Raw genomic sequence first — 25,555 nt, 5'->3', positions numbered from 1 at the left:
TTTATTTGGGTGACGTAATCCTAGCGTAATCCTTGAAACAGGTTCTTTCATTCACTAGGCAAGCTCCTCTTGTACAAGTAATTTCACATAAATTATGTTTTTAAAAAGCGAGAAAAAAATCTGAAAGACACAGAGGACAGCTGAAGGGGGACGAAAGGGAAGGCAGGAACGGTGACCTGAGCAGGAAGGGGAGGCAGGATTGCTGTGGGGAACGGGAAGGGAAAGTGGGATTGCTGTGGGGAACGAGAAGGGAAAATGGGATTGCTGTGGGGAACGGGAAGAGAAAACGGGATTGCTGTGGGGAACAAGAAGGGAAAACGGGATTGCTGTGGGGAACGGATGGAAGGGCGGGATTGCTGAGGGGAACGGGATGGTGGAACGCAGCGGGAAGGGAAAGCGTGATCGCCGAGGGGAGCCGGGATCTCCGAGGCAGCGCAGACAGGCGTGCACTCCGGTTCCACCTCTGAGGACTTCACTCCCTCCAGGGAATTGTGACAGCATCGACCCAATAACCGCCACACCGTTTATATATTGTATAAATTCACTTTATTTTAGCATTTAACAGAAGACAAAGCCCTCAATAAAAACTCAGTTTTCAGCATCTACGTGCTTATGCTGGTGTGTCTCCTACAGGACATCGTCACCCATTGCTTTCTTTTTTTCCCCTTGGTGGTAGGGATGGAGATAATTAAACAGTTTACACTGATCCCAAGCTAATTTTTTTGTCTAATTAGCTAGAAATAGAAAGGTTTATTTTGTTAAGGACAGGCTGCTTATCTCTCCAAGGAAGGAATCAGCACAATCTCTGTTGCTTTTCCACAATTCCCTGATACATAAAAACTCACAGTTCCCTCTGTTCTCTATCCCCAAAATCCTGAAGAGCTTATGAACAGATTAACATACAAACGAGTTAAAGAAGGACTGTGTTAAAGCAGGGATGTGATCCAAGAAGTGACTGTGTCCAGCAGAATAAAGAACAGAAAATACGCAAAAGCAGCGCTACAGCGGGTTACTGAAATTGCTTTGTACAATAATGCATCTTTTTAACATTTTAGTGGAGAACAGCAGTCAAGGTGGAAACATGGCACTAATTCCCCCAGGCAAACTGTAGAAAAAGGAGGAAGAAAAGTTCAAAAGCCCTGCTTCACAAGGAATTTTTAATGTCAGTAATTAAAGAGATTTAAAAAAGAGAGTTCTAAGCCCAAAAGTTCAAAACCTGGAGTTTTTTGTGTTTGCTCACTTCTCCAAATAACCACACAAATTGTTGTTCTAGACTTTAAGCATGGGGATGTCTTGCACTAACAACTTCTGCAGTATACAAAATTACAGCATATGACCTAAGAAAAGGGAAAAACCCAAAACTGCACGATCAGATAAAGAAAAAACATAATACAGATCCCCTATGTGCCTGTGAAGAGCATTTAAACCTGGCGTTCAGGAGTTTCTTTTGTTGTTTAAACCACATCATGGGAATGATCTGAGGTTTGTGCGGACAACCGAAACCCCTCCTGTGGTCTCCACCACTTCATTGATTAAAAGGTAAAGTTTCTGCTGCTTGTTTTCAGGGCAGAGGAAAGGTCAGAAGAAAGTTATTCTGGAGCCTACTACACCACCCGGTGTAGTATTGTAGTATAGGTGTCTGAATTTAGCATTACGTTTCAGAAAGCTGTGGTACGATCATGAGTCAGTCTCATCATCAGGAAGCAAGATTGTTCTTTACAGTTTATTAAGCAAACACCCCTGAGTAGAGAGGCTGATATCCACTTTCTTCCTTCTTGCAAGTAAGCACACAGATGCTCAGCATGCCAAAGAACTGGAAAAGAGAGAGCACACAGAAACAAGAGATTTAGTTCTGCTGTACTTCTGTTTCAGCTGTCAGACTAAACACCTACATAGCGGATGACTTCATTATATGAGAAAAAAGTCGTTTAAAAATACATGTACAGAAAGTGTTATTTTTGCATACCAACTCCCAGTAATACTTCTTGCTTGATTATTTCCTCTCTGGTTTGTCCCATTAATTAATATATTCACATTAATTACTAGTTATCTTGCCATGGGGAGAACTTCAGTGAAAGGCTAGGATCGTTCTGGGATAAAATGAGTTCTCCACAGTATTTTAAGTGTGCCTTTGGATAAGGAGTGGCACAGGGAATGGCTTCCCCCTGCCAGAGGGCAGGGATGGATGGGATATTGGGAATTGCTGGCTGGGAGGGTGGGCAGGCCCTGGCACAGGGTGCCCAGAGCAGCTGTGGCTGTCCCTGGATCCCTGGCAGTGTCCAAGGTTCCAGGCCTGGAGCACCCTGGGATAGTGGAAGATGTCCTTGCCATGTCAGGGGGTGGAAGGAGATGAGATTTAAGGTTCCCTTCCCACTCAATCCATCCTGGCATTCCGTGACTCTGTGATAAAACGGATTATGCATTTAAATTCCATCCTACTATCTTTTGAATCCCTCCCATCATTGTTAGGCAGATGAAACTGAGACAGTTGGAAAAACACATGTGAGGAACATAGGACTGAGTCTACTTCAGAGGCAGAAGAAAACTGTAGGCTATAAAGACAGTGAAGATGAAAAAGGCTCGGGATCCAAGGGCAAACAGTAGTATTTTCCATGAGGGAAGAAACAGGAATTTTTACCTTTACAATGGCAAACCCCAGGATTACAAGCATGGCATAGCTGATAACACTCTGCAGCCCAGACTCCAGCTCCTGTGCACAGCCCTGCCATGAAAGAGAGAGGTAAAAACACGTTAAAAGCTGTTCATCCAGCTGGAAGTTTTTATTCATTTCCCCCCCGCCCCGACTCTCCCAAGGAAGCGGGGCCTGGTAAGGCCAGTTTAACCAGCACTGCAGATCTGAGGAACTCCATTCTTCCAGAGCTGATGGCTCATTTCCTCCTGCAGGAGGAGAGGCACTGACAAACTGCAATTCAGTGACATTTGCTGCATCTGAATTTCCTCTAGCTCAGGTTACTTGAACAAGCACCCAAAGCTCAGAGCTGGAAGGCCATCAATGATGTCTATAAAAGTCAACTTTGGGGCTTATGCCCCAGACTGGAGAACCTGGTATGGAGTTAACAGAATCACAGAATGGTCTGGGTTGGAAGGGGCTTGAAAACCCATCCAGTTCCATCCCTTGCCATGGATGGAACTTCCTTCCACTGTCCCAGAATGCTCTGTCCAGCCTGGCCTTGGATACTTCCAGGGATCCAGAGACAGCCACAGCTCTTGTGGGCAACCTGTGCCAGGGCCTCACCATCCTCATATCTGACCTACACTGATCCTCTTCTGGCTTAAAACCTTTGCCATGCAAGCTGGCTGTTGGGTAATAAATACATTATTTATGGAGGAAATGTGCAAAACCTTTCAAGCAGAAGATTTACCCACCAAGGTAAATCAAAAACACTTCTTGTACACAGAGAAAAAAAAGCCGAAAACAAAACAAAGACATGGACTGTGTTCTGTGTTAAGGAGAGAATGGGCAGCTGTAACTGAGACCAGTGTTGCTGGGGGTTGTTGATTCTAGAAATGAGAGGCATGGGGACAGCACAGTAGTAATAACTGTAATTGGCAGAGGAATAACTGAAGGTGACATATCCCACTCTGTCCATTGAAACTGCTGAAAAGGTGACAGCATCCCAGTGAACGTAGGTGTTGGATGGGAAGGCAAAACACCAGCATTACCCCTTGTCCTGTTACAACAGGCCCTGCTAAAATGTTTGATCTCATCTTCCTTACAGGCAACCTTCAGGCCCTGCCAGGGGCTCTGAGCTCTCCCTGGAGCCTTCTCTTGTGCAGCTGAGCACCCCCAGCTCTGCCAGGCTGGCTCCAGAGCAGAGGGGCTCCAGCCCTGGAGCATTGTCATCCTCCATATTTGGCATGATCAATCCCAGATCGGTCTGTTCCCCTGCCTCAGATCTGTTTAAGCAACTACAGGTATTGGGCATACCCCTAAATTCTGCCTGGTGTGCTTCCCTCCACGGTTCCACCTGACTGAAAAGGAACATGGCCCAGCTGTGAAACCGAGCCCCTCATCCTCACCCTTGTGTTGAGCTCCTGCGGCTGATCCAGATGCCCTGTGCAGTTCTTGGCCTCTTGCTGGCAGCAGCTCAGGGGGACACTGCTGTTCCCTGTGGAATTAAACCACTGGGTGGTCGTCCAGTCACTGTAGTTCTTAACCCCGCAGCAGTGAAGCTATCAAAGACAGGACAGTTAAAGAGCAGTTTATGTTACATAAGATTATACACAGGTATTACTAGTTACACTACATACATATATATTAAATGTTCACAAATATGAATGCTCATGTTGAGTTAAACCTCTCTCAGGCATAGTGGGGCCAGAGCAGCCACTAATTTGCAGCAGAGTTACGAGTAGCAGTGCTGCAGAAAAACATTCATAGGAGTAATAAATCAATCCCTTTCACACATTATTACATCCTTCTTGGTTTATTCTTTGTGAAAGCTGGAATAGGAAGGTGACAAGTTGCAACGTAGAGTCTTCCATCATCTTGCTATTTTATGGTGCAGTGTTCTCAGCACCAGTTATTCATATGTACTTATTGGCTTGGATGAAAATGTCACTCATATTAACCACATATGAGCCAAGTTCCAGGATACTGTCCCACTCATCCTGTCACCTCCTTTCCCAGACTAAATTCCTTGTTTAGGACCAACTGTTCTTTTCCAAACAATGCTTAAATATTTTCTTACTTGTTCTTGCAAGTAATCCACAACTGTAGACTCCGGGTTTTTGCCATCATACTTCTCAAAGACTGAGTGCATTGTACCTTGCACATCAGTTTTTACCTGTTTAGAGGGAGAAAAACAATGCAGATGGTTTCAGTGTGAAAGCTTAAAACTCTATCTGGTGCAAACTGCAAAAGATCTGTATCCCAAATGAGTTGGGGGGAAAATAAGATGTAAGAAAAACCAAGCAATGTTTTAGACAAAATTCAGGTGGCACTTAGCCAGAATCACGCTCCTGGATAGAACCAGAACTTGCCATTCTTGATGGAAAAGCCCTCCTTTGGGAAGATAAACAACTGTTTAATCCAACTCAGGGACTATTGTGATATCTGCCAGGTACTTTTAAATATTCACCACATTCCCAACAAAGACATCCCCGTTCCCATTTGTTCTGCAGGTTGCAGGACAGGGTATGAAGCAAAAAAAACAACAACAACAACAACAACAAAAAAAAAAAAAAAAAAAAAAAAAAAAAAAAAAAAAAAAAAAACAACCAGACAAAATGGAATGATCAAACAGTGGGAGATCTATTCTTCACTTTTATATTGGGACAGAGATGCTAATTCTTTGTTTACCTTTTCTCTGTAAACAAATCCCAGGACAAAAGCAGACACTTCTGCAATGAAGATAACCAGGATAATAGCCAAGAACTGAAAATAAAAAAGAGAGAGAGTAAGAGAGAATCCCACAGCACCTGAATTCAACTCACAATACACTTCACATTAATTTACAGCACTAAGTCATCATTATCTCTTATTGCCTCTCCAATCAAAATAGTTTCCAGAAAATAATTTAGAAGAGAAGAATCTGTGGCTACCTCACCCCTGTTCAAGACCAGGTTGGACAGGGTTTGGAGCAACCTGGTTGTATTGGCTGGTCTGTGGAAGCTGTCAGTGCCCATGGAAAAGGGGTTGGAACTGGATGAGCTTTAAGGTCCTTTCCAACCCAAACCTTTTGGGGACTACTATGGCTCCACAGGCTCTGTGCCCGATCCTGAACAGTGCCATGACATGAGCTGTGTGAAGAGCCTGTGGAACACTTCTCAAGGCGGATGTCAAAGGGCAGAGCACACTGATAAACCAACAGACGAGTTAGTACATTGTGCACTGCTTGTTGGGCTCACACTGCCTTCAGGGCATGGAGTTACTCCAAGTGAACCTTTCTGGATTTTTGAAAGTAATTCTATGATCAGCCAAGGCATGCTTTCACCACTCAGAGGACTAAAGTCAGCAGAAAAACGGATGCACATCTGATTTGCTTGCTTAGAAACTTGTGTTTCCTCCTGCTCCTTCCCCGCCTCACTCCTCAAAACTGTCTGCTTCCCACACTCATCTTCACTGAGCCAGCCAGGGTCAACCAAAGCACCTCAGCTGCAGGTGACACAAACAAAGCAGCGCTTCAGCGGTGAGTGCACACCACAACCACCTTGCACTCAGTTTCTCCTCCCGGGGTCCAGCCTAGCACCTTCCATGCCAGGGGGAGGCAGATGGTACACGCGGATGCGCCACTCACCAGCCCCAGGCCGACCCGAGACTCGCGGAAGGTGGCGCAGCAGCCGATCAGCCCGATGATGAACATCACCACGGCCACGCAAATGATGATCACGGCCGGCAGCAGGGCGTACTTGTCCTGCAGAAAGTTGTCGTAGCTCTTGTAGGTGTCGATGACGTACGCCCCAACATAGCTGAGGCCTGCAGCTGCTGCCTAAAGTGCAATAAGGAAATGCGATCAGCAGTTATTTATTAAGCGTCTGACCTGGGAACTAATCATGGATTGTTTTCTAAAAGTCATTTTAGAAATAATGGCTACAGCGTTCAAAGAACTAGATTAAATAAACGCTGCATCTGAAACTATATCTAATCCAGCTATGCATTCAAACTTGAAAACAGAGAAGACAAAATTCACTGCATCACAGCCCTGCTAATAAGGCACCACTGGAGCAGGGCTGGAAGGCTGGAGTCTGTAGACCTGCACCAGTGTCTCTGCAGATTGCCAAGCTCACACTGCCTTACCCAGGGTCAACTACATCCCACCCAAGTCTGCGTTTGCAGGAATTTAGATCACTACAGGGAGTAGCTGGTTTGGGGCTTTTAGATTTTTTTTTTTTGAGAAAAACTCATCCTTCACACTCTTACTCCAACAGCATTAACCACTAAGGCAGGCACAAATGTCTCAGCAAAACAGAGTCCCTGCTTTTCCTGGAGGAAAAGGATTTCTGCAACCTCTAAAATAATCTCTCTCCCAGAATGATGTTTTTGCTGATTGAGGCCAAGGTACAGTTCACCAGTGGCAGTCGCCCTGGAGACCAAAGACTTTTACCCACTGGACTGGGTACAGCCCTGTATAAACAACCCCAAAAGACTCAGCCATGCCCTGCCAAACCTCACTGATGGCACAAAAAATTTATCTGAAGAGTCAGGATGGCTCATCCACGCTCCATAATCCTACAGCACAAGGAAAAGGAAGCACCATCCATATTCACATTCTGGAAACTTAAGGGAAACCAGCTGGTTTGTTTTCAACAGGTCACAGCAGGATTTCATCACGCAGCCTTGGAGCAGTCTGTTACTTCTCCAGCACTGTACGTTTTAATTAAATCAAATATTCCTCATGCTGGAGCTAGGACTTGCTAATTCCTTTACCTTGTTTGGTTCTTTCCCCTCCAGACAGGTCTGCTGCCTGCCCTTCAATTACCTCCAAGTGCAGGAACATCCTTTGTTTCAGACAGCTCCCATCCCATAACCTCACATTCCTGGATGCTGCCTGTACCCCAGAATTACTGGGGTCAGATGCACCAAGTGATGCAGCCAGACATTTAGCACATGACCTACAAGATCCTGCTGCACTGGGGCTCAGATACAGCAAGTCCTCTACAAAGTGGGATATCAGGAAAAGGAATAGGTCCACAAATTCTCAACAGGTTATTTGTTTTTCTTCTCCACATGCACTGGGTTTTCAGATGTGCTAACGATTAAAGCAGTTCTTAGAGCTTCCTTTAATTTTTCCTCTCGCTGAGGAGAATCTCTTTCTTATTTCCCTGTCTGCAAGTGTAGGGTGACCATGGCTTTTTCCTGTCACCCCTTTTTAATGTTGCAGGGAAAGGATGGGACCACTTTATCTCAAAAGGCACCACTGCCTTCTCACTTCACCACAGGAGTGAGGTGTTGAGGAGGAGCAACCTCACCATCTCCTCCAACACTCTGTTCCTGAGCTGAAAGTGAGACAGGAAGAATCCTCGGAATGGCAGCAGCAGTAAAGGTGGGGGTGGGGACACATCACCTCCATCCTCCTTTGCCTTCTGTTGCACAAAAAGAATGAAGGTGCAGAACTCAAAAAGTGTATCCTGCCTTTCTAGCCTGGAAGGCTGGGTGCACATGTCTGTCCACCTTTTCTCTGTTCTGAAACAGCATCATTTGGGAAGGACAGGCACAGAGAGGCAATCAAATGTCCAAAGCCTCTCTCCACCACGGCGGAGGAACATTCTTCATTCTTCATCCATACTTTTTTTTCCATCCATTTCCAGTGTGCTCAACACACAATACCAAGGAAGCAGCACAGGACATGCTGAAGACCAAACAGCTGTGGGGGGGTTAAGAAAAACCTTGCTGCAGGTAAAAGGCTGCCATGAATTAAGAAAAAAAAAAAATTATGAAGCTAATTCACAGAAGGTCCCTAAAGTCAGGACCAGCAAAGCTCCATGACTCCAAGACAAAACCAGAAGGTCTAGTGTTAAGTTCAAGGACCTCAAATATAAAGCACTTTCACAGAGGGTTTTATTGCAGTACTTAGGATTGCCTCATTTCTGGTCAGAGACAAAACACAACCAGACAAGAAGTGCTTTAAAATCTCCAAACTTCTGCTTCTAAGCACAAAAAGGAAGTGTAATGAGGCAAAACCAGAAGTCCTTAGGAAAAGAATTAAAGGAAAATGACATTTTTCCCCACAGACACTGCCACAACTTCACCCATTATTTTTAATTCAATGGGAAGAACCCTGAAGCCTGAAGAGCAGGATCACTCAGGAATAGAAGGCATCACAGCTAATGACCTCTTCCCTGATTTTTGCAGCTGAGTCCCAGAGACATGTTTTGAAAGCAAAGATGAAACATATTTCAGAACTTAAATCAGAACCTTCCCCTTAAGCTTTTCCAGAATTTAAGGAAAATTCAGAATGCGGTGGAGGGATTTTTTTCACCCCAGCATCACAAAACCTACAGCCCATTCTTAGATCTAAGGTGAACAGGCACTAAGACGTACTTCTCTAGAAGTACAAGTCCTTTGCATTGCAAAAGATGGATCTCAAAGTATGTCTGATTAGGTTTCTGTTGGATTTCAAGAAAAAATCCAGTCTCACAAACATAAAAAACAGTTTTAGTGATTACTTTGGAGAAGGAATAGATGAAATACCTCATTTTGCAGCATTAGTCAGCCACCTTCTCAAACCCACCTAAAATCGTAAACCAGGATACGAGGACTACGCCAAGAAATTCACGCTACAAACAGCAATTGTTCTCCACACTTTTTGTCACTCTCCTGCTTTTCAGCTTGCTTGCAGCCAGGTCCAGTGCTCTGGATGCAGGGCACAAACCCTGGCAGCCAGAGAGTGACTCAAGGTGGATACAGGAGAACCACATTCCCTGGGCCACCAACAGCCAGCCACAACACCCACACCTGACCCTGTGCTCCTCACAAAGCCCCAGCTGACTCACCAGGGCTCCAGGAAACTGCTGCTGTTTCCTTACAGCGCTGATGACTTCCTTAAGACAAGACTGACGAGATGAGGCAAAAGGAAATTTTGCAAGAAAACCCCCTTTTCACAGCTGGGCAAGAGCGCTGCAGCCACCCCTGCTGCCTCACCCACCACAGCTCACACCCTTCAAGGACCTAACGCCAGAATCACTCGATTTTTCATATCCCACGCACTTGACAGAAAGCACAAAAACTACTTGTGCGTGAAAAAGTGAACTCCTTGGGGTTGAGTGAGAAGAAAGCCAAGCTGTTACACTCAGCACATTTTCCCAGGCTGAGGTTTGAGAAGGGCCTGGGCTCACCAAGCACTTCCACGCTTAGCTGAGCCAGGGAAGCAGGTGCACAGAGTGCAAACACATAAAGGGGGGACTCTCAGTCCACAACACACACACACACAGCGCCGTAAATATTCAATCCTGCCCATGAAACAGAAGCCTGGACTGTCTCACTGGTGCAGAACAGGACAGCTGCTGGAAAACAGTAATTTTATGTACTTTTAAAAATATAACAAGCCTCTTACTTTATCTTCCAGTGTTTTTGTATACTGATGACCCTTTTCAGGAGGCTTATAGCCATGCAAATACATCATGCCACCTAATCACAGACATAGAAGGGGCTGCTTAAAGCTTCCTCTATACCACTGCTCTGAAACACATGCAAATTATATATATATATATCTATCTATCTTTCTTTTTTATATCAGTGAGGCAGAACAGGTGCTTTTCCACCTTTACTTCTCTGTTTTCACAAGCCAACCTTACATGATGGCTGAGAACAGAGATCATTGTAGATTCACAGTTATCAGCACAGGCTTCTTTGTCCCCTGCCAAACCCAGATAAGGTACACCAAAGGAGCCAAACTACCAGCTGTGATGTTAAAATGCAGTGTCTGCCGGTTGGAGGATTTGGGGTAATTTTTAAAAGGTTTCACCCAGCATCCCATCATTTCAGAGTGTTGGTTCTATGACTGGGTCTGTTACTGTAAAATGGTATATGACTTTCTTTTTAAAAGGCTGCAAAATTAAAAATATGGAGTAACAAAGCCATAGTGTTAAAAGGAGAAGCTTAAGAACAGGGTGAATTCTGAATTCACCCCATGTGTCCAGCACGATGCAGCCTCTATACACTGAAAGATTGAGGCTATGAGACTTAAAGACATTTCTCCTTTGTCCAGTGGGACTTTCCCAGCACTAATACCCACCACAGCACAAAACTCAGGCTGGCTGGACTTTGTCCTGTATCATTGACTTTTTATGGGCAAAGACAGGAAAGAGAAATAATACCCTTTTTGTGACACAGTAGGAGTGGTTGTCTGCTACAGCAAACACGAACTGAAAGAACTATGAATATCCACACAAACCCTTTATGGACCACTGCCACATTAATTCATCATTAGACGGCCTGCTCACAGAGATGCCCGAGTTAATTTTAAGGCTCAAATCCTGCTTTTTTTACCAGCATCTTTGCATAGTCAGGGCTCCTCACCCAGTGCAACACCTCATGCTGGTGTTTTGCCTTCCCATCCAACACCTACGTTCACTGGGATGCTGTCACCTTTTCAGCAGTTTCAATGGACAGAGTGGGATATGTCACCTTCAGTTATTCCTCTGCCAATTACAGTTATTACTACTGTGCTGTCCCCATGCCTCTCATCTCTAGAATCAACAACCCCCAGCAACACTGGTCTCAGTTACAGCTGCCCATTCTCTCCTTAACACAGAACACAGTCCATGTCTTTGTTTTGTTTTTGGCTTTTTTTCTCTGTGTACAAGAAGTGTTTTTGATTTACCTTGGTGGGTAAATCTTCTGCTTGAAAGGTTTTGCACATTTCCTCCATAAATAATGTATTTATTACCCAACAGCCAGCTTGCATGGCAAAGGGAGTCACTATCTGGATCCCTCGCTGATTTATTGTACTACAAGATTTATTCTTCCCATCCACTACCAGAGTTTCAAGTCCTCCCTGGCTGCTGCACCATTCCATTTTCAGGGAGGCAACAGGTTTTCTAGTGACTTTAGGGGAAAACACTGAAAGGCACTGAGCACTTTTGAGAAAGCTTTCCTCACTTCATCCTCATTTTAACCAGTTTAAAACTCCCCTTGGACCAAGCACTTCCCAGACCTGAGGGTCTCCCATGGCCCAAGGCAAAGCTGGTTTCTCCCAGCAATGACAAGTGACCCAAACTCAGCAGCTCCCATCCCATGTGCACAATTTGCTCTCCCTTTTCCCATCCTGGATTTAAAACCCTGCCAGCTGGAAGGGACCTCCTGGCTACAGTTACCATTTCCTACTATATTCATTTCTCTAAATGGTAAATCAGGTATTGCCACATCTGTGCTCTCTGGTTTCACCCAGGACAGCGTGTGACAGTGCTTGGTCACTCTCACGGTGAAAAAGTTTTCTGATGCTCAGAGGGACCATCCTGTGCCTCAGCTTGTGCTCACTGGTCCTGCCAGTGGGCAGCACCACCATCATCTGGGCAAGGACAGTCACAGAGGGGCAAACAAAGCTGCTCCGGGCACCCTGTGCCAGGGCCTGCCCACCCTCCCAGCCAGCAATTCCCAATTCCCAATATCCCATCCATCCCTGCCCTCTGCCACTGGAAGCCATTGCCCGTGTCCTGTCCCTGCATGCCTTGTCCCCAGTCCCTGTCCAGCTCTCCTGGAGCCCCTTCAGGCCCTGCCAGGAGCTCTGAGCTCTCCCTGGAGCCTTCTCTTGTGCAGCTGAGCACCCCCAGCTCTGCCAGGCTGGCTCCAGAGCAGAGGGGCTCCAGCCCTGGAGCATCTCCGTGCCCTCCTCTGGACTGGTTCCAGCAGCTCCACGTCCTTGTGCTGTTGGAGCCCAGGGCTGGAGGCAGGATTGGGTTTCTCCTGTTCTTACACAAACTTGCACTGCTCCCTCAGATCCTCACATGTTCAAAACACTGATTTACATAATAATAAAAATACTAAACTCAGCAAGTTGGCTTTTGATGGGAGCAAAAAGCACCAAATCTGTGAGCTCCTACCAGGCTGCTCTCGATTCCTACAGCACCAGCAGCTCCAGGAGAGAATTCCTGTCAATCTCATGCTGATCATTACCCTCAAATAAAAACCTTCAAATCGCAGTTTCCTCACTTGAACTACAGAGGTGGGACAGAACCCAGACAAATGTTCTGAGCCAACTTACACTGAGCCACAGCAGACTCATCGAAGTCTGTTACACCTAAGTATTCTGCTGGGATGTACAACTGCAGGGCATGTTTCAGCCTGCCTTCAAAACACACCTCAGGGCTGCATGCTGGGTATGGTGGGAAACGCTTGCTTTTTCCTTTTCTCCTCAAATGAAAACAGTGAACAGTTGCCAAAAGGCTCTGAGAGCCTATGTCTCTCCTTCAGGAAAAAAAAAAAATCCCCAAACCTAAACCAGCATTTCCTTGCAGTTTTTACATGCTGCGAAACCACACACTCAGAGGGTATTCTGACTTGTTTTCAAGCTATATTAAATAAATGCCCACCTTAAGAGTTCTTTTAGCATGTCTTCTTCCATTCCCCAAACGTAACTCCAAGGTTATTTTCCCATCCCTAAACTCCAGCACATACCCTACAAAGCACAGATGGTAAAATGTCCTCATGGAGGCACTGCCCAGCAGTGCAAAGCAAGGAATCCTGCCCCAATTCCTACAACTTCTAATGCTTAAACCCCTGCCTTGGGGCTCGGCTGCAAATCACAGTCACAGAGGCAAAAAGACCAGGAGGAGGAGAAAGCAGAACCCCCATTTTCACTTGTCAGAACCCCTATTTTCACTCATATTCTCCTCAAATAAACAGACTGCAGGGCATGAGCTTGCACGGAGTATAATTTAGCTGAGCACGGATTGATTTATCAGTCAGTTCCAGGCTGTTTTGGATCCGAGCAGCCTGTTTGGACACAAAACACCCAGTAGTTCAATATTTGCCTTCGGAACCACCCCAGTTTCTCAAGCAGCTGTTCCAGGCTCAGACACCAAGGTGCACCTAAATCGCAGCAGAGCTAATCCTAAATCTTGCAGAAGAAGTACCAGAATAGGACCTCTTGAGCCATTGTAATCACCACACACACTTCCATAGCATGAAATCACCAAAATCCAGAATGGTTTGGGTTGGAAGGACTTGTAAAGCTCATCCAGTCCCAGCCCCTGCCATGGGCAGGGACACCTCCCACTATCCCAGATTGCTCCAAGCCCTGTTCAGCCTGGTCTGGAACACTTCTGCTTGTCTGGACAACCCATGCCTGTGCCTCACCACCCTCCCAGGAGCAATTCCTTCCCAATATCTACCCTAAATTTCCCCTCTTTTCAGTGTGAAGCCATTCTCCCACCACTACAGCTCCTGATGAAGAATCCCCCTTTGATTTCCTCATAGCCCCTGTCAGACTCTGGAAGGCTGTTACATGGTCTCCAGGCTCACCGCCCACACCTTCTCAGCCTGTCAATATCAGACCTCTGTTTTTTGGTGACCTGCACACTGGGAGACCTTCAAAGACATCTAAGTGCCTTTAGGATGGGTACACAGCCCGGCCATCCAGCGGGTCCCTTCACAGCTGCAGGGTTTGCTGGGGACAGTCTGGCTGAGGTTGTTCCTCCGAATCCTCACCACTGCACCAACACTTCCCCTGTGCTGACCACACAGCACCACCAGCTTCATTCTAATTTAGCCTGTGAGGCCACTATGGAATACAGCATAGCCCATTTTCTTGAAAGTCAGTTCAGTTCTGCTTCCTGATTTTGGGCAGAATCATTTAAAACAAGGAGGAGCTTTACTCTTTCAAGGCATCAACAGGATCACACCAAAGGGCCTAGCCCTGGCCCAGGCATCATCCCCACCCTGTGACCACTCTGCATCATGTGGCTGCTCTTCTCTCACCATTCAGAAATGAGCTGGAAATCACAGAATGGCTGGGGTTGGAAGGGACCTTAAAAATCACCCCAACTCCCAAGGAACTCACCTCCTTCTTCCCTTCTTCAAGGTAATCTTTGCTATTTAATACAAAGTTCATTAAAATTATCTACTACATTGTTCTTCAAAACTATCTAATACATTGTTTGTTAAAAACATCCAGATTTCTCTCTGGCTGAGGCTTCAGAGTAAGCATTCCCAAAGTTCTCATTACTGTCACGAGTGATTTCAAACCATTCACACATGCAGGAATTTTTCTTGTGGGTAAGTTTATAGCTCCAAAGTACTACAAATGATTTAACGTGAACCACAGCAATATTGTGATTCCCTGAGCAACCTTTAGTGGAAGGTGTTCTGGTCCGTAGCAGGGGGCTGCATTTCTTGTCAGCAGATCAAATGCTAAAGGAGCCCTCTGGTGATGAATCTGAGTATCTTGTGTTGGAGGCAACCCACAAGGATGATGGAAGTCCAACTCCTACTCCCCAGGACCACAGGTGGATGCCAAACCCCCTCTGAAGGCAGGGACCTTTCAGTGACAACGAAGCTGAAGGTGAGCAGGGACAAGGTGTTGGATGCTTTGAGGTTAGGAGCAATCTGGGAAGGTGTTTACTGAACATTATACAGAAATATTGGAGCATGAAGCTTCCATCTCATTTTAGGATTCTCAGTTTCTTCCCTTGGACCAGGAAGTGAATCCCAGCATTTCACCCCTCTCCTTCAAAAAGAGCACCACCACATCCCACTCAGCCCAGTCCTCTCAAGAAACATTGCCTAGAACATCGTGGTCTGCTCTGACCCTTCCTCTCCTCTTTTAGGTCCCATGAGATAAACGTGCATCCCCAGTCTTCACCTAGAGCAGGCCAACACCCATTTACCAAAACAACCAGGCACTTGCACCTAATTAGAAGGTGCTAAAGAGCAGAACAGGAGGTGGGATGAGCTCCCACAGCCTGAAGCACCACCCGCGGTAACGTTGTAATTAAATAATCTTTAAATCACTGAGATTTTTGGGGGGAAGTTATGCATAGGTCCCTCACTCGCAGAATGACCTGCACATACAAGGCTGTGCCTGGTGCTCAGGAGAAAAGCTGTTTTTTCACCTCAATTGGGAAGCCCCGATTTGTCACTGTGGAAGCTCTGACTTCCTTCACTCTGCATGATAACGATCAGAAATCCAAAGGAGGATTTTTTGCCTTTTTTAGGATATACTTAAGTAATAACTTCTGTCAAAGAACCACATCTGCACCATCTGCTGACTACACAGGTGGCAAATTGTTTTCCATAATCACTTCTGAGCTGGGAAAGATCTGCAGCATGCAGTGTCTGGACATAATTACTCCTTGGAGAAGGGCTTCAATGTTCTTTGCAAATCCTGTGTTTCCACAATCATCTGGAGCCTTGTACTTACAGAGCCCTAACTGTTAGCAATGTTCTGAAGGAGCATAAAAGAATCAGTCCCTCCACCTCCACCCTCCTAAAACCAGAATTCCAGGTTCTGCAGTTCTGCTGCTGGAATGTGATTACCACACACACGCATAATGGTGGCAGCAGCATCTAAATGCCACGGGTACTGGGCTGCTCTGCTCTTATTGGGATAAAAAGAAGCCAAAGGGCTGGTCTGGGTCACCCCAAATTCAGAGGCCACAGACACGCAGAAGGATTGTTACTGACAGTCCACGGGTGTAATCTCAATCAGAGAGTTCTACAGCAGAAGAAAAAGCACTGAAGACATTCCTAGGAGGACATAAGGCTGTTGTTTCATTTTTAGAAAGCCAAGTAGTGATGCTAACCTGAGGTACACCTGATCTGAGGCTCAGGGGCTTTCCACATACAAACACTGGGATGCTGCAATGTTTCTCAAAAGAAAAAAAAAAATTCAGCACATGCAGCAATAAACTGTGCTGCACCTCCATAAAGGAGGCATAGGACAGTGGGAACCAGCTCTTCACCACAGCCAGCAGCAAGTCGTGTTTTTACAAAACGGCACCACACCCCACGAGGCCCCAGGGATTAATTCCATCAGTATTCCTTCTTCTGCTTTTATTTTTTTCACTCCTCACATAGCATCTCTCTGGAAAACTCTGGCTCTTCTCCTCAGGAAGAGCCCCTGTTACACCCAGAGCAAGGGGCGCTGCCACGCTGAACCCCAGCCGGGGCTGTCACCGCCAGGTTGGAAGAATCCCTGGCAAAACCCCGTCTGGAGAACGCCCAGGTGCTAGGAAGCAGCTGTGAACCCCCGACAAGGTTTGACAGGGACCTTTCCCTGAGAGCAGCACACAAGTCCCAGGATGCTGGATGGCAGTGGTGGGGGTTTCCCAAACTTCCCCACGCACGGGGAATACCCGAGCCTGGCTACCAGAATAATTCCCGGCTGCTCTGAACAGCCACGAGCCCCAGGCCCTGCTGTCACGAGCTTCCGACACCCCAAAACAGCGCGGGTCAGCCTTGAAAACTGTACAAACCACCCTCGTTCTTTCACTTGCTTGTAAAAAATTATCGCAGAAGTGACTTGGAAAGCCATAACTGTGCCAAGGACATTGCTGTGACGAAGTTTTCAGCACTTCAAACCTCGCCCCCCCACCAAAATAAAAAAGTCTCCTCTCCCCAAATACGGAGCAGAGCCCTTGCACAACGCCCTCGCCGTGCGGCTCCATTTCCTTCCGATCACAAAACGTGGCTGTACACCGCTTTTTTAAAAAACACCACTAAAACAAAACCGGGTGCATTAAAAAACACGCCACGAAGAAAAACAAACAAACAAACAAACAAACAAACAAACAAACAAACAAACAGTAACAAGCTCTGACTTCCCCACCCCCCCCCCCCCCTCCCCCGCCCCGAGAAACTTAAGCCCCTAAATCTCCTTGTTCTTTAGAAGTACGTAATTAGGGGTTGCCACAGAAATGCACGAGTCACCTGCGCGCAGCTAGGCTCAATGCCCGGCTCACTGCGGGGATCGAGGGCACTTCGCCGTGACAGAGCCCCCTGCTCCCCCCGACAGAGCCCCTGTTCCCCCCGACAGAGCCCCTGTTCCCCCCGACAGAGCCCCTGTTCCCCCCGACAGAGCTCCCGTTCCCCCCGACAGAGCTCCCATTCCCCCCGACAGAGCCCCCCGTTCCCCCCGACAGAGCCCCCCGGTACCCAGAAGGCGAGGCTCAGCAGCAGCAGCACAGTCTTGGAGGTGATGACTCCGCAGTCCATGTCGGGCGCTGGCAGCTCTGGGGCTGTGTCCCCGCACCGTCCCCGGCTTCCCCGCGGAGCCGCCCCCGGCCCGCCCCGGTCCGGTCCTGTCCTGCCCTGCCCTGCCCTGCCCTGCCCACCCACGGGACGCGTTTCCCCGTGGCCAAACAGGCAGATTTGCAAGCAGGGGGTGGGGAGAGCCGGGACCAAATGTCAAGGCAAATTACTGTGGAGTTCGGCGCGGTTTGGGGTTTCTTCGGTGATTTTTTTTTTCTTTCTTCCCTAGAAGTTCTGCAACTTTCCAGCAAAGTTACACTAAACTCTGTGAAGAGCTCTCACTGCAGCACAAAGATCTACATCAGATTTGCCTTCCAGGATTGCTAACCCACAGCTATCTCCCCTTCATCCAGCCTCTGGTCTATCTGAAGACAGTCTTATCAATCACATGCTCCCTGAACAGTAGGAATATGTGGATCAGATGTGGGAGGAATACATGGAAAAGCTGCTGGGGTACTGGACTCGATGGCCTGGGCTGATCCCTCACACTGTGGGCAGCAGGGCAGGGGGGATTCTGCCCCTCTGCCCCTGTGCTCAGGTGAGACCCCACCTGCAGAGCTGCCTCCAGCCCTGGGCTCCAACAGCACAAGGACGTGGAACTGCTGGAGCCAGTCCAGAGGAGGGCACGGAGATGCTCCAGGGCTGGAGCCCCTCTGCTCTGGAGCCAGCCTGGCAGAGCTGGGGGTGCTCAGCTGCACAAGAGAAGGCTCCAGGGAGAGCTCAGAGCCCCTGGCAGGGCCTGAAGGGGCTCCAGGAGAGCTGGACAGGGACTGGGGACAAGGCATGCAGGGACAGGACACGGGCAATGGCTTCCACTGCCAGAGGGCAGGGATGGATGGGATATTGGGAATTGGGAATTGCTGGCTGGGAGGGTGGGCAGGCCCTGGCACAGGGTGCCCAGAGCAGCTGGGGCTGTCCCTGGATCCCTGGCAGTGTCCAAGGACAGGCTGGACATTGGAGCTGGGAGCATCCTGGGATAGTGGAAGGTGTCCCTGCCCATAGCAGGGATAGACTCAAATGGTGTTTAAGGTTCCTTTCAATCTAAGCTATTCTGTGATTCTGTGATCCCACAACACAGGTTTGGACACTCAGCAGTACATCCCAACCACTGGAATGTGAGGCTGAGCAGCTATAGGGAGAAGTTTTGGAATTCAGTGGCTGCAGAGGGCTGCATTTGTCTCTTTATTTCCATCAGCCAAGCCTCGTGCTTTTACAAACGACCTGGAGGTGCAGGACTGGCAGCCAGGGATTTGTTTTGTAGAGAAGACCTTTGGCAGCCTGACCTGAGCTGAACCCACCCTCGGCAGGGCTGCAGGATGCAGTGAGAACGCGTTTCCTGCCATTGCCCCTTCCTGGCAAAATTGCTGTGATGCAGCGTCTTCTGGGTGAGGTGGATTTTGGAGGGGATGTGCTGAGCCAGCTCTCCAGCAGAAAAGCAGGAAAGGGAGACTATGGACAGCCTCTGCCCACAGCCCATGAAATTAAGCTGTAGCTGCTTTGGAAGGCAGCAGACTGTCTTTGCCTGCTGCTGAAAGGAGAAATCCCCATGCAGAAAGTGGGGTGAAGCTGATATCCAAAACTGAATTCCTTGGAGAGTAAAGATCAGCACAAAGTCAGAACTTGAGGACTGCTCGCAGAGTCAGTTACTTACTGTTACTTACTGTTCCTCTGAACAGTAAGCCTCTCTTTGCCATCATAATTTCCATTGCAACACTAAATATTAATAGTGTGTAATTGTGGAGTATTTTTTTAATGTAAAAAAAAATCAGCATTTTCACCTTTTTTTCTTTTTTAAAAGTTTTGTAGGAATGATTGGTAATCTGGGGGAAATAGTTTGAAGGAAAATGAAAGGGCAAAGTCTGACATTGGATTTAAAATTAAATATAAAGGAATTAAAAAAAACCAGCAAAACAACTCAAAACCAACCAAAACACTAATCAAACCCCACCTTTCTTTAATACCCAAATATTGTTACCAGTTTTGTCACTTGTTAGTTCACTGGAACTTTTTAATTAGAAACAAAAGAATGGTTATTTCACTGTGAGAATAAAATGGGATCGTTAATTAAAATGTTACCACCTGTATGCTGTTTGTTTCAGAACAAAGTGTTATTTAAAATCAATGGTGGCTGATTTTTTATTAAAGGAGATCTAGAAAGTAACTTGCCAGAACAAAATGTACTCACAGAGATGTATCCCAAATATCAGAAGCTGCCCTGGTTATGATATTTTGCACCATTTCCTACCATATTAATATTGAAATCAGGAGATTCCTATTGAACAAGAGATTTTGAAGCAGCAGTAAACCGGAATTTTCACAGTCAGCTTTGGAAGGGAGTTGGGGAAAAATGGAAATTAAAACTATTTAATCTGATAAAGTCTAAGAGGAGGTTGTGTTTCCAGAGCTCCTGCGTGCCATAGACCTCTTGCCCTGGGTAAATTGGTTGGGTTTGCTGATTTTCAGTCTGAGATCAGTTTAGGAAACGTGGTGGAAAAACAACTGTTTTCCCACTGATTTATTTATTGCACGTTCAGCAGTGTGGTTCAATGGTTCGTACTGGAAGCTGTAACGTGATAGGAAAAGGATTTTTACATTTCCCCTTATCCACCCGACGACCACAACGTAAAGATAAAATCCCTTTCTGCACATGAGACCACATATCTTTCCAGAGCTAATTCTCTCACTAAGCTTTGTTTTTCTGGAAATGCCAGGAAGCACAGTGTGATCCCCAAGGGTTGTAATGAACCCACAGCTCACTGCCTTCTCCTGCAGTGCCGTGGCCTTGCTGACTCACTCCCAGCTCGTGGTCATGGAGTTCTGCCAAGGGAACTGCTTCCAAGGCAGCTGTTCCCCATCCACCTCCCCTGATTACTTCTGTCCACGTGGGCAACCCTGCTGGTGTCATGGAATCCAAGAATCCTGGATGGTTTGGCTGGGAGGGATCTTAAACCTCACACAGTGCCACCCCCTGCCATGGGCAGGGACACCTCCCACTATCCCAGGTTGCTCCCAGCCCCAGTGTCCAGCCTGTCCTTGGACACTGCCAGGGATCCAGGGACAGCCCCAGCTGCTCTGGGCACCCTGTGCCAGGGCCTGCCCACCCTCCCAGCCAGCAATTCCCAATTCCCAATATCCCATCCATCCCTGCCCTCTGGCAGTGGAAGCCATTGCCTCTGTCCTGTCCCTCTATGCCTTGTCCTTTCTGCATCACGTCTGATTTTTCAACCCTTTCCTCCAAATCCTCAAGATCTCTTGGAAACTCTATTTCTATTGCAATTCTTGTCCTTAACATGTCCATGTGCTCTCCACATAAAAAATTTCTCTGTTTTCTCCTCCAGGTTATTACTGAAACTTAAACCCACAAGAAGTGGGACAGTAACCCAGGTGACACCAAGCCATGGGTGGGGGATCCAGGGGTCATTCTGGACAGGCCACGGGGATGAAGGTGCTGTGGGGGCACAGGGGGGTGTTAGAAACCTTAAGATATTAAATATACTGCTTCTTTCCCCACAGAGCATGTTACCCATCACAGAAGGAAATGCGATTAGCATGGAACCATTTGTCCTTATCATATCTCTGTTGGCTGGTATTCGTCACCGTATTTTCTTCTTGCCTGCAAATGATTTCCCCGTGACTTATTCCATGGTCTCTTTGATGTTGTTTATCAGGAACTGAAGTTAACTGGCTCGTAATTTCCAAGGATTTTGTTGTTGTTGTTGTTGTTTAGTTTAGTTTAGTTTTGTTTTTCTCTTTCCCCCTTTCTGCCAGCACCCCACCTCCCTTCCAAAAGCCCCACTGCAAACAGCTCTCAGGCTGGACTCACTTTCTAGGTCTTCTGGGAAAAAGCCCATAACACCAACTTTATCTGAGAACCACCAGTCAACAAAAACTCTGTCTAACGTGTCCTTTCCTCATTCTCCCACTGACTTTGCCCCTTATCCCTACTTTTTTCCCATTCTAGCTGCTGACTGTGCCCAAAATTTTGGTGCCCCCACTGCAATGAGGACAGAAAATCAGTCTCCCATGACTGGCATGTGAGGATGACACAGAAGCATCTTTATAGTACATGACCTTATTTCATGGAATCATTTGGTTCTGTTGAAAAGACTTGTGTAAAAATAAGAGGAAGGAAAATTTACAGTCAGCTTTCCAGCTAAAAAGAATAAAATTATCTTTTATTGATATCATAAAATTACCAGGTAGCCAAGTTTGAAAATATCAACTCAAATACTTTCAGTTCCTCTTTAAACACTCCAGCTGGGTTACACACTCAGTTCTCATCTCAGGTACGGAAAAAAGTGTGTTTCCCAAGACAAATATTCATATTTTTGCAGAAGGGAAATTGTTCCTGCCTGGAGTTGGATAGAAAGGCAAGGACTGTGAATGGATCTCCATCCCATGTCAGCAGAGAGCTCAGCAGGGTAGCATTTCCATTTCCCTGGAGTGTTCATGCTCGAGGATCCATGTCAGTCACTTGGAATTCTGATTTCTGCCACACCTCAGCACTCTGCCACAGGTAAGGCTGCCTCAGCCCTGAAGCTGTGCCTGCAGGGAGCTGGAGCCTGGTGCTCTGCTCTGCTCTGCTCTGATTTGCTGGGAGGGGAATTTGGACCTTGCTGAACTCACCAACTTACCAAGCAGGTGACTGAGAGCAGCCAGGCAAGACGTAGGTGGTGAAACCCCAAAGGATGCCTGGCAAGCTTCTCTGTGATATCCCCTTCTGATTACAAAATACAGATAAAGCAACTTGGAGGTGTACAGTCTTCCTGGTGAAACCTGGAGCATGCAGGGAGATGTTTCCTGAGACAGATCAGCTCTTGGGGTAGGGAGGCAGTGAAGGACCACAGGCAGATTTATAGAAATAAAACTGTAAATCCACTAGTGCAATTTGCTTTGTCCTAATCATGCTAAAATTATTCACCCCTCCCTCACACCATGTTCCTTTTTTGTGGTCACCCTTTGCTTTTTCAAGGCTGAGAGAAAGGAAGGAGAAAAATATATTTTCTGCTCTCCTGTGGGTGTGGAGACAGGGAAGCAGCTGATCCTCCCATCCTCCCACCCCCTTCCACCATGTGGATTTGGGGTAAAAAGGAGCATTTGTTGGATGGTGCCTGACTCAGATGTGGTCAGGGAAGGACTCTGATCTTTGCACTTCCACATCTGGACCACAGTGACAAAACAGGATTCATGCAGGCAGCTGATATGGCCAGCCACGGCCAAATACAGACCTGCCCTATCAGCTGCCCCTTAATTCACTCAGAAAGTCCACAGAGCTCTTCTCAGCCTCCAACTCAAAACTCTGAATCCTCCTGTGAAGTTCAGAGTCAAATAAATATTAAGGACTACCTGAGTTTCATGTGCCAGTGCTTATACTTGCACCCATTAAATTCCATGGGGAGATGCATGGAGGCAACAGAAACACGTGTTGTGTCACAGACAGGTGAAGGATGAGTCAATGGTGCTTAAAGTTCCAACACGGAACATCTTTGGGACTCTCGGGCTACAGAAATTAGTGACAGCATGAATTTAAATGAATTACAGTGGCAAGAGATGAAAGCCAAGATGAGAGGCTGCTGTCTCGGGGAAACTGCACAAGATACACAAAAAATCTGTCTGTGTGCTGGAGGCTCCAGGCATGAGTAGGACATGGAGCTGCTGGAGCCAGTCCAGAGGAGGGCACGGAGATGCTCCAGGGCTGGAGCCCCTCTGCTCTGGAGCCAGCCTGGCAGAGCTGGGGGTGCTCAGCTGCACAAGAGAAGGCTCCAGGGAGAGCTCAGAGCCCCTGGCAGGGCCTGAAGGGGCTCCAGGAGAGCTGGACAGGGACTGGGGACAGGGCATGCAGGGACAGGACACGGGCAATGGCTTCCACTGGCAGAGGGCAGGGATGGATGGGATATTGGGAATTGGGAATTGCTGGCTGGGAGGGTGGGCAGGCCCTGGCACAGGGTGCCCAGAGCAGCTGGGGCTGTCCCTGGATCCCTGGCAGTGTCCAAGGACAGGCTGGACACTGGGGCTGGGAGCAGCCTGGGATAGTGGAAGGTGTCCCTGCTCATGGCAGGGGGTGTCACTGGACGAGCTTTAATGTCCCTTCCAACCCAAACCATTCCAGGTTTCTGTGATTCCTGCCACAGCCAGGCCTATGTGGCTCTGCACCACAATACATGTGCTGTCTGTGACTATCAGCATTAGGGAAAGGTTTATATGTAACTTACATTTTTAAAATACATTAGTAGAAGTTCTGAGCTCAGCTACTGACGCAAAGTGTGTCACTGAAGGCGTATTTCTGTCCCTGACTCTTGCAGTCATGTGGTTCTGAGCAAACAGGAAATCCCTCACATTAAAAAAAAATACCCCAAAAGACACAAATAGGCAAGTGTCATGGTTTCCGTAAAGCAAGTACTTTGAAGACTGCCTGGAGGAAGAATCATAAGAAATCCTGGCTGGAGGAACCTGAAATGGTGTGGAGTGTCACCAGTGAGGAATCCCCAGGGGGATTCAGAAACAGAGGGGAACTGGCAACCTCTGAAAGCCCCAGCCTGGGAAACCAGAGGCAACTGCAGGTCAGATGGACATTTGATCCTACAGAGGGAAGGCACCTGGTATGCCCAAGCACTGGCTCATGTAGCCACCACAAAGCCAGACAAAGAAATAGGCAGCCGTTTTAGGAAAAATTGTCTTTTATGAGGGGTGAGGACGACTTTGGTTCCCTTAAATAGAGTTAATTTTCTTTGTAGAGGAAGAAGTTGAAAGTTTCTTTTTTACAAAGAGGGAACTGTCCATCAGTTGATACCAATCAATTTCTCATACTTCCTTGAAGAACAGAAAGGCCCCACTGTCCTTGCCAGATTTTCCCACTGCAGATTTTGCTCCTGAAAATGGGCTCTGGTTTGCTAAGTTGCTCCATCCATCAGCACATGCTGTCCTTCTTCCATGCCTTCCCAGCCCCTCTCTCTTGCCAAGGGGGCTTGGAGAACCCTGGGATAGTGCAAGGTGTCCCTGCTCTTGGTAGGGGTGGAATGGGACAGGTCCCTTCCCACCCAAACCATCCTGGGATTCTGTGGTTCTGTGAATACATAGTTTATGGGATTCTGTGGTTTTGTGAATATAAGAAGTTTATGGGCCATTCCTCAGAGGGAGGTTTCAGGAAGGAGAATTCAATCCAGCCAACCCAGAACAGACCACATCCTATGTATATCCTATATCCCTGTGTACATTCCCAGTGAGGAAAGCCGGTGACCTGGGTTCTCTTAGGCATCTAAGTTAAGGAGAATCTCTTTTTCCATCAAACAGTAATGTAAAATAAACTCATAGTCACAAGTCACCTGGAATAAACCCAGCTTTTTCAGTAGGAAATGTTCTCAGAGCTGGTGCAGGGACTTCACAGGAGAATGGGGGCTCTAGAGAATCCACGCATCCTATTTATTTTTGGATTTCAAACAGATGGCAGTGCTGCACATTTGTACACTGTCTATTACACATAAAATTGATCACTGGTTTTGTGTAGATCTTAAGACTAAGGCAACATTTACCCTTATACACACCATAACATACTAGGCAAAACTATAAAATACCAAGAAATTCAGCCCTCCCTCCACTCAAACACAAGTTTTCAGGAGGAAAGTGATGTGGAAGAGTTTTCCTTGCACAAACACCTCAAAGACTAAGTCACAAAAGTATGATAGTATCTACTGAAACAAACTCAAAAGATTCCATTTCAAGCACTACCATGGTGGTATAACACATACATATAACACAGTGTGTAAATCCTGTGTATCAAACTGCTGAGTTTGACTGTGCAAGGATCCCATCATTGACACCAGAAGTAACTGCACTGCATTTTAATTGGATGAGAACAAGCTTTACAGCCAGGTTAAACATTGACCTTTCTTCCCTGGGATAATTTTT

General features: G+C 46.9%; 1 protein-coding gene across 1 annotated transcript; it reads right to left on the bottom strand.

Annotated features, from left to right (window-relative positions):
- Positions 1 to 537: 537 nt before the first annotated feature.
- On the bottom strand, positions 538 to 17,748 carry LOC134056339 (tetraspanin-36-like). Its single transcript, XM_062513087.1, has 7 exons — positions 17,555 to 17,748; positions 6,261 to 6,452; positions 5,324 to 5,398; positions 4,713 to 4,808; positions 4,042 to 4,194; positions 2,639 to 2,722; positions 538 to 1,813 (listed from the first exon to the last, which is right to left on the bottom strand). Exons 1-7 carry the CDS (start codon positions 17,612 to 17,614, stop codon positions 1,727 to 1,729), a joined length of 747 nt encoding a protein of 248 aa, XP_062369071.1. The 5' UTR covers positions 17,615 to 17,748; the 3' UTR covers positions 538 to 1,726.
- Between the last annotated feature and the right edge of the window lie 7,807 nt (positions 17,749 to 25,555).

This window comes from Cinclus cinclus, chromosome Z (assembly GCF_963662255.1).
Source record: "Cinclus cinclus chromosome Z, bCinCin1.1, whole genome shotgun sequence".
In the NCBI taxonomy this organism is placed as follows: domain Eukaryota; kingdom Metazoa; phylum Chordata; class Aves; order Passeriformes; family Cinclidae; genus Cinclus; species Cinclus cinclus.
Note: the sequence above shows the minus strand (reverse complement) of the source record. Positions and strands in the feature narration are given on the sequence as shown.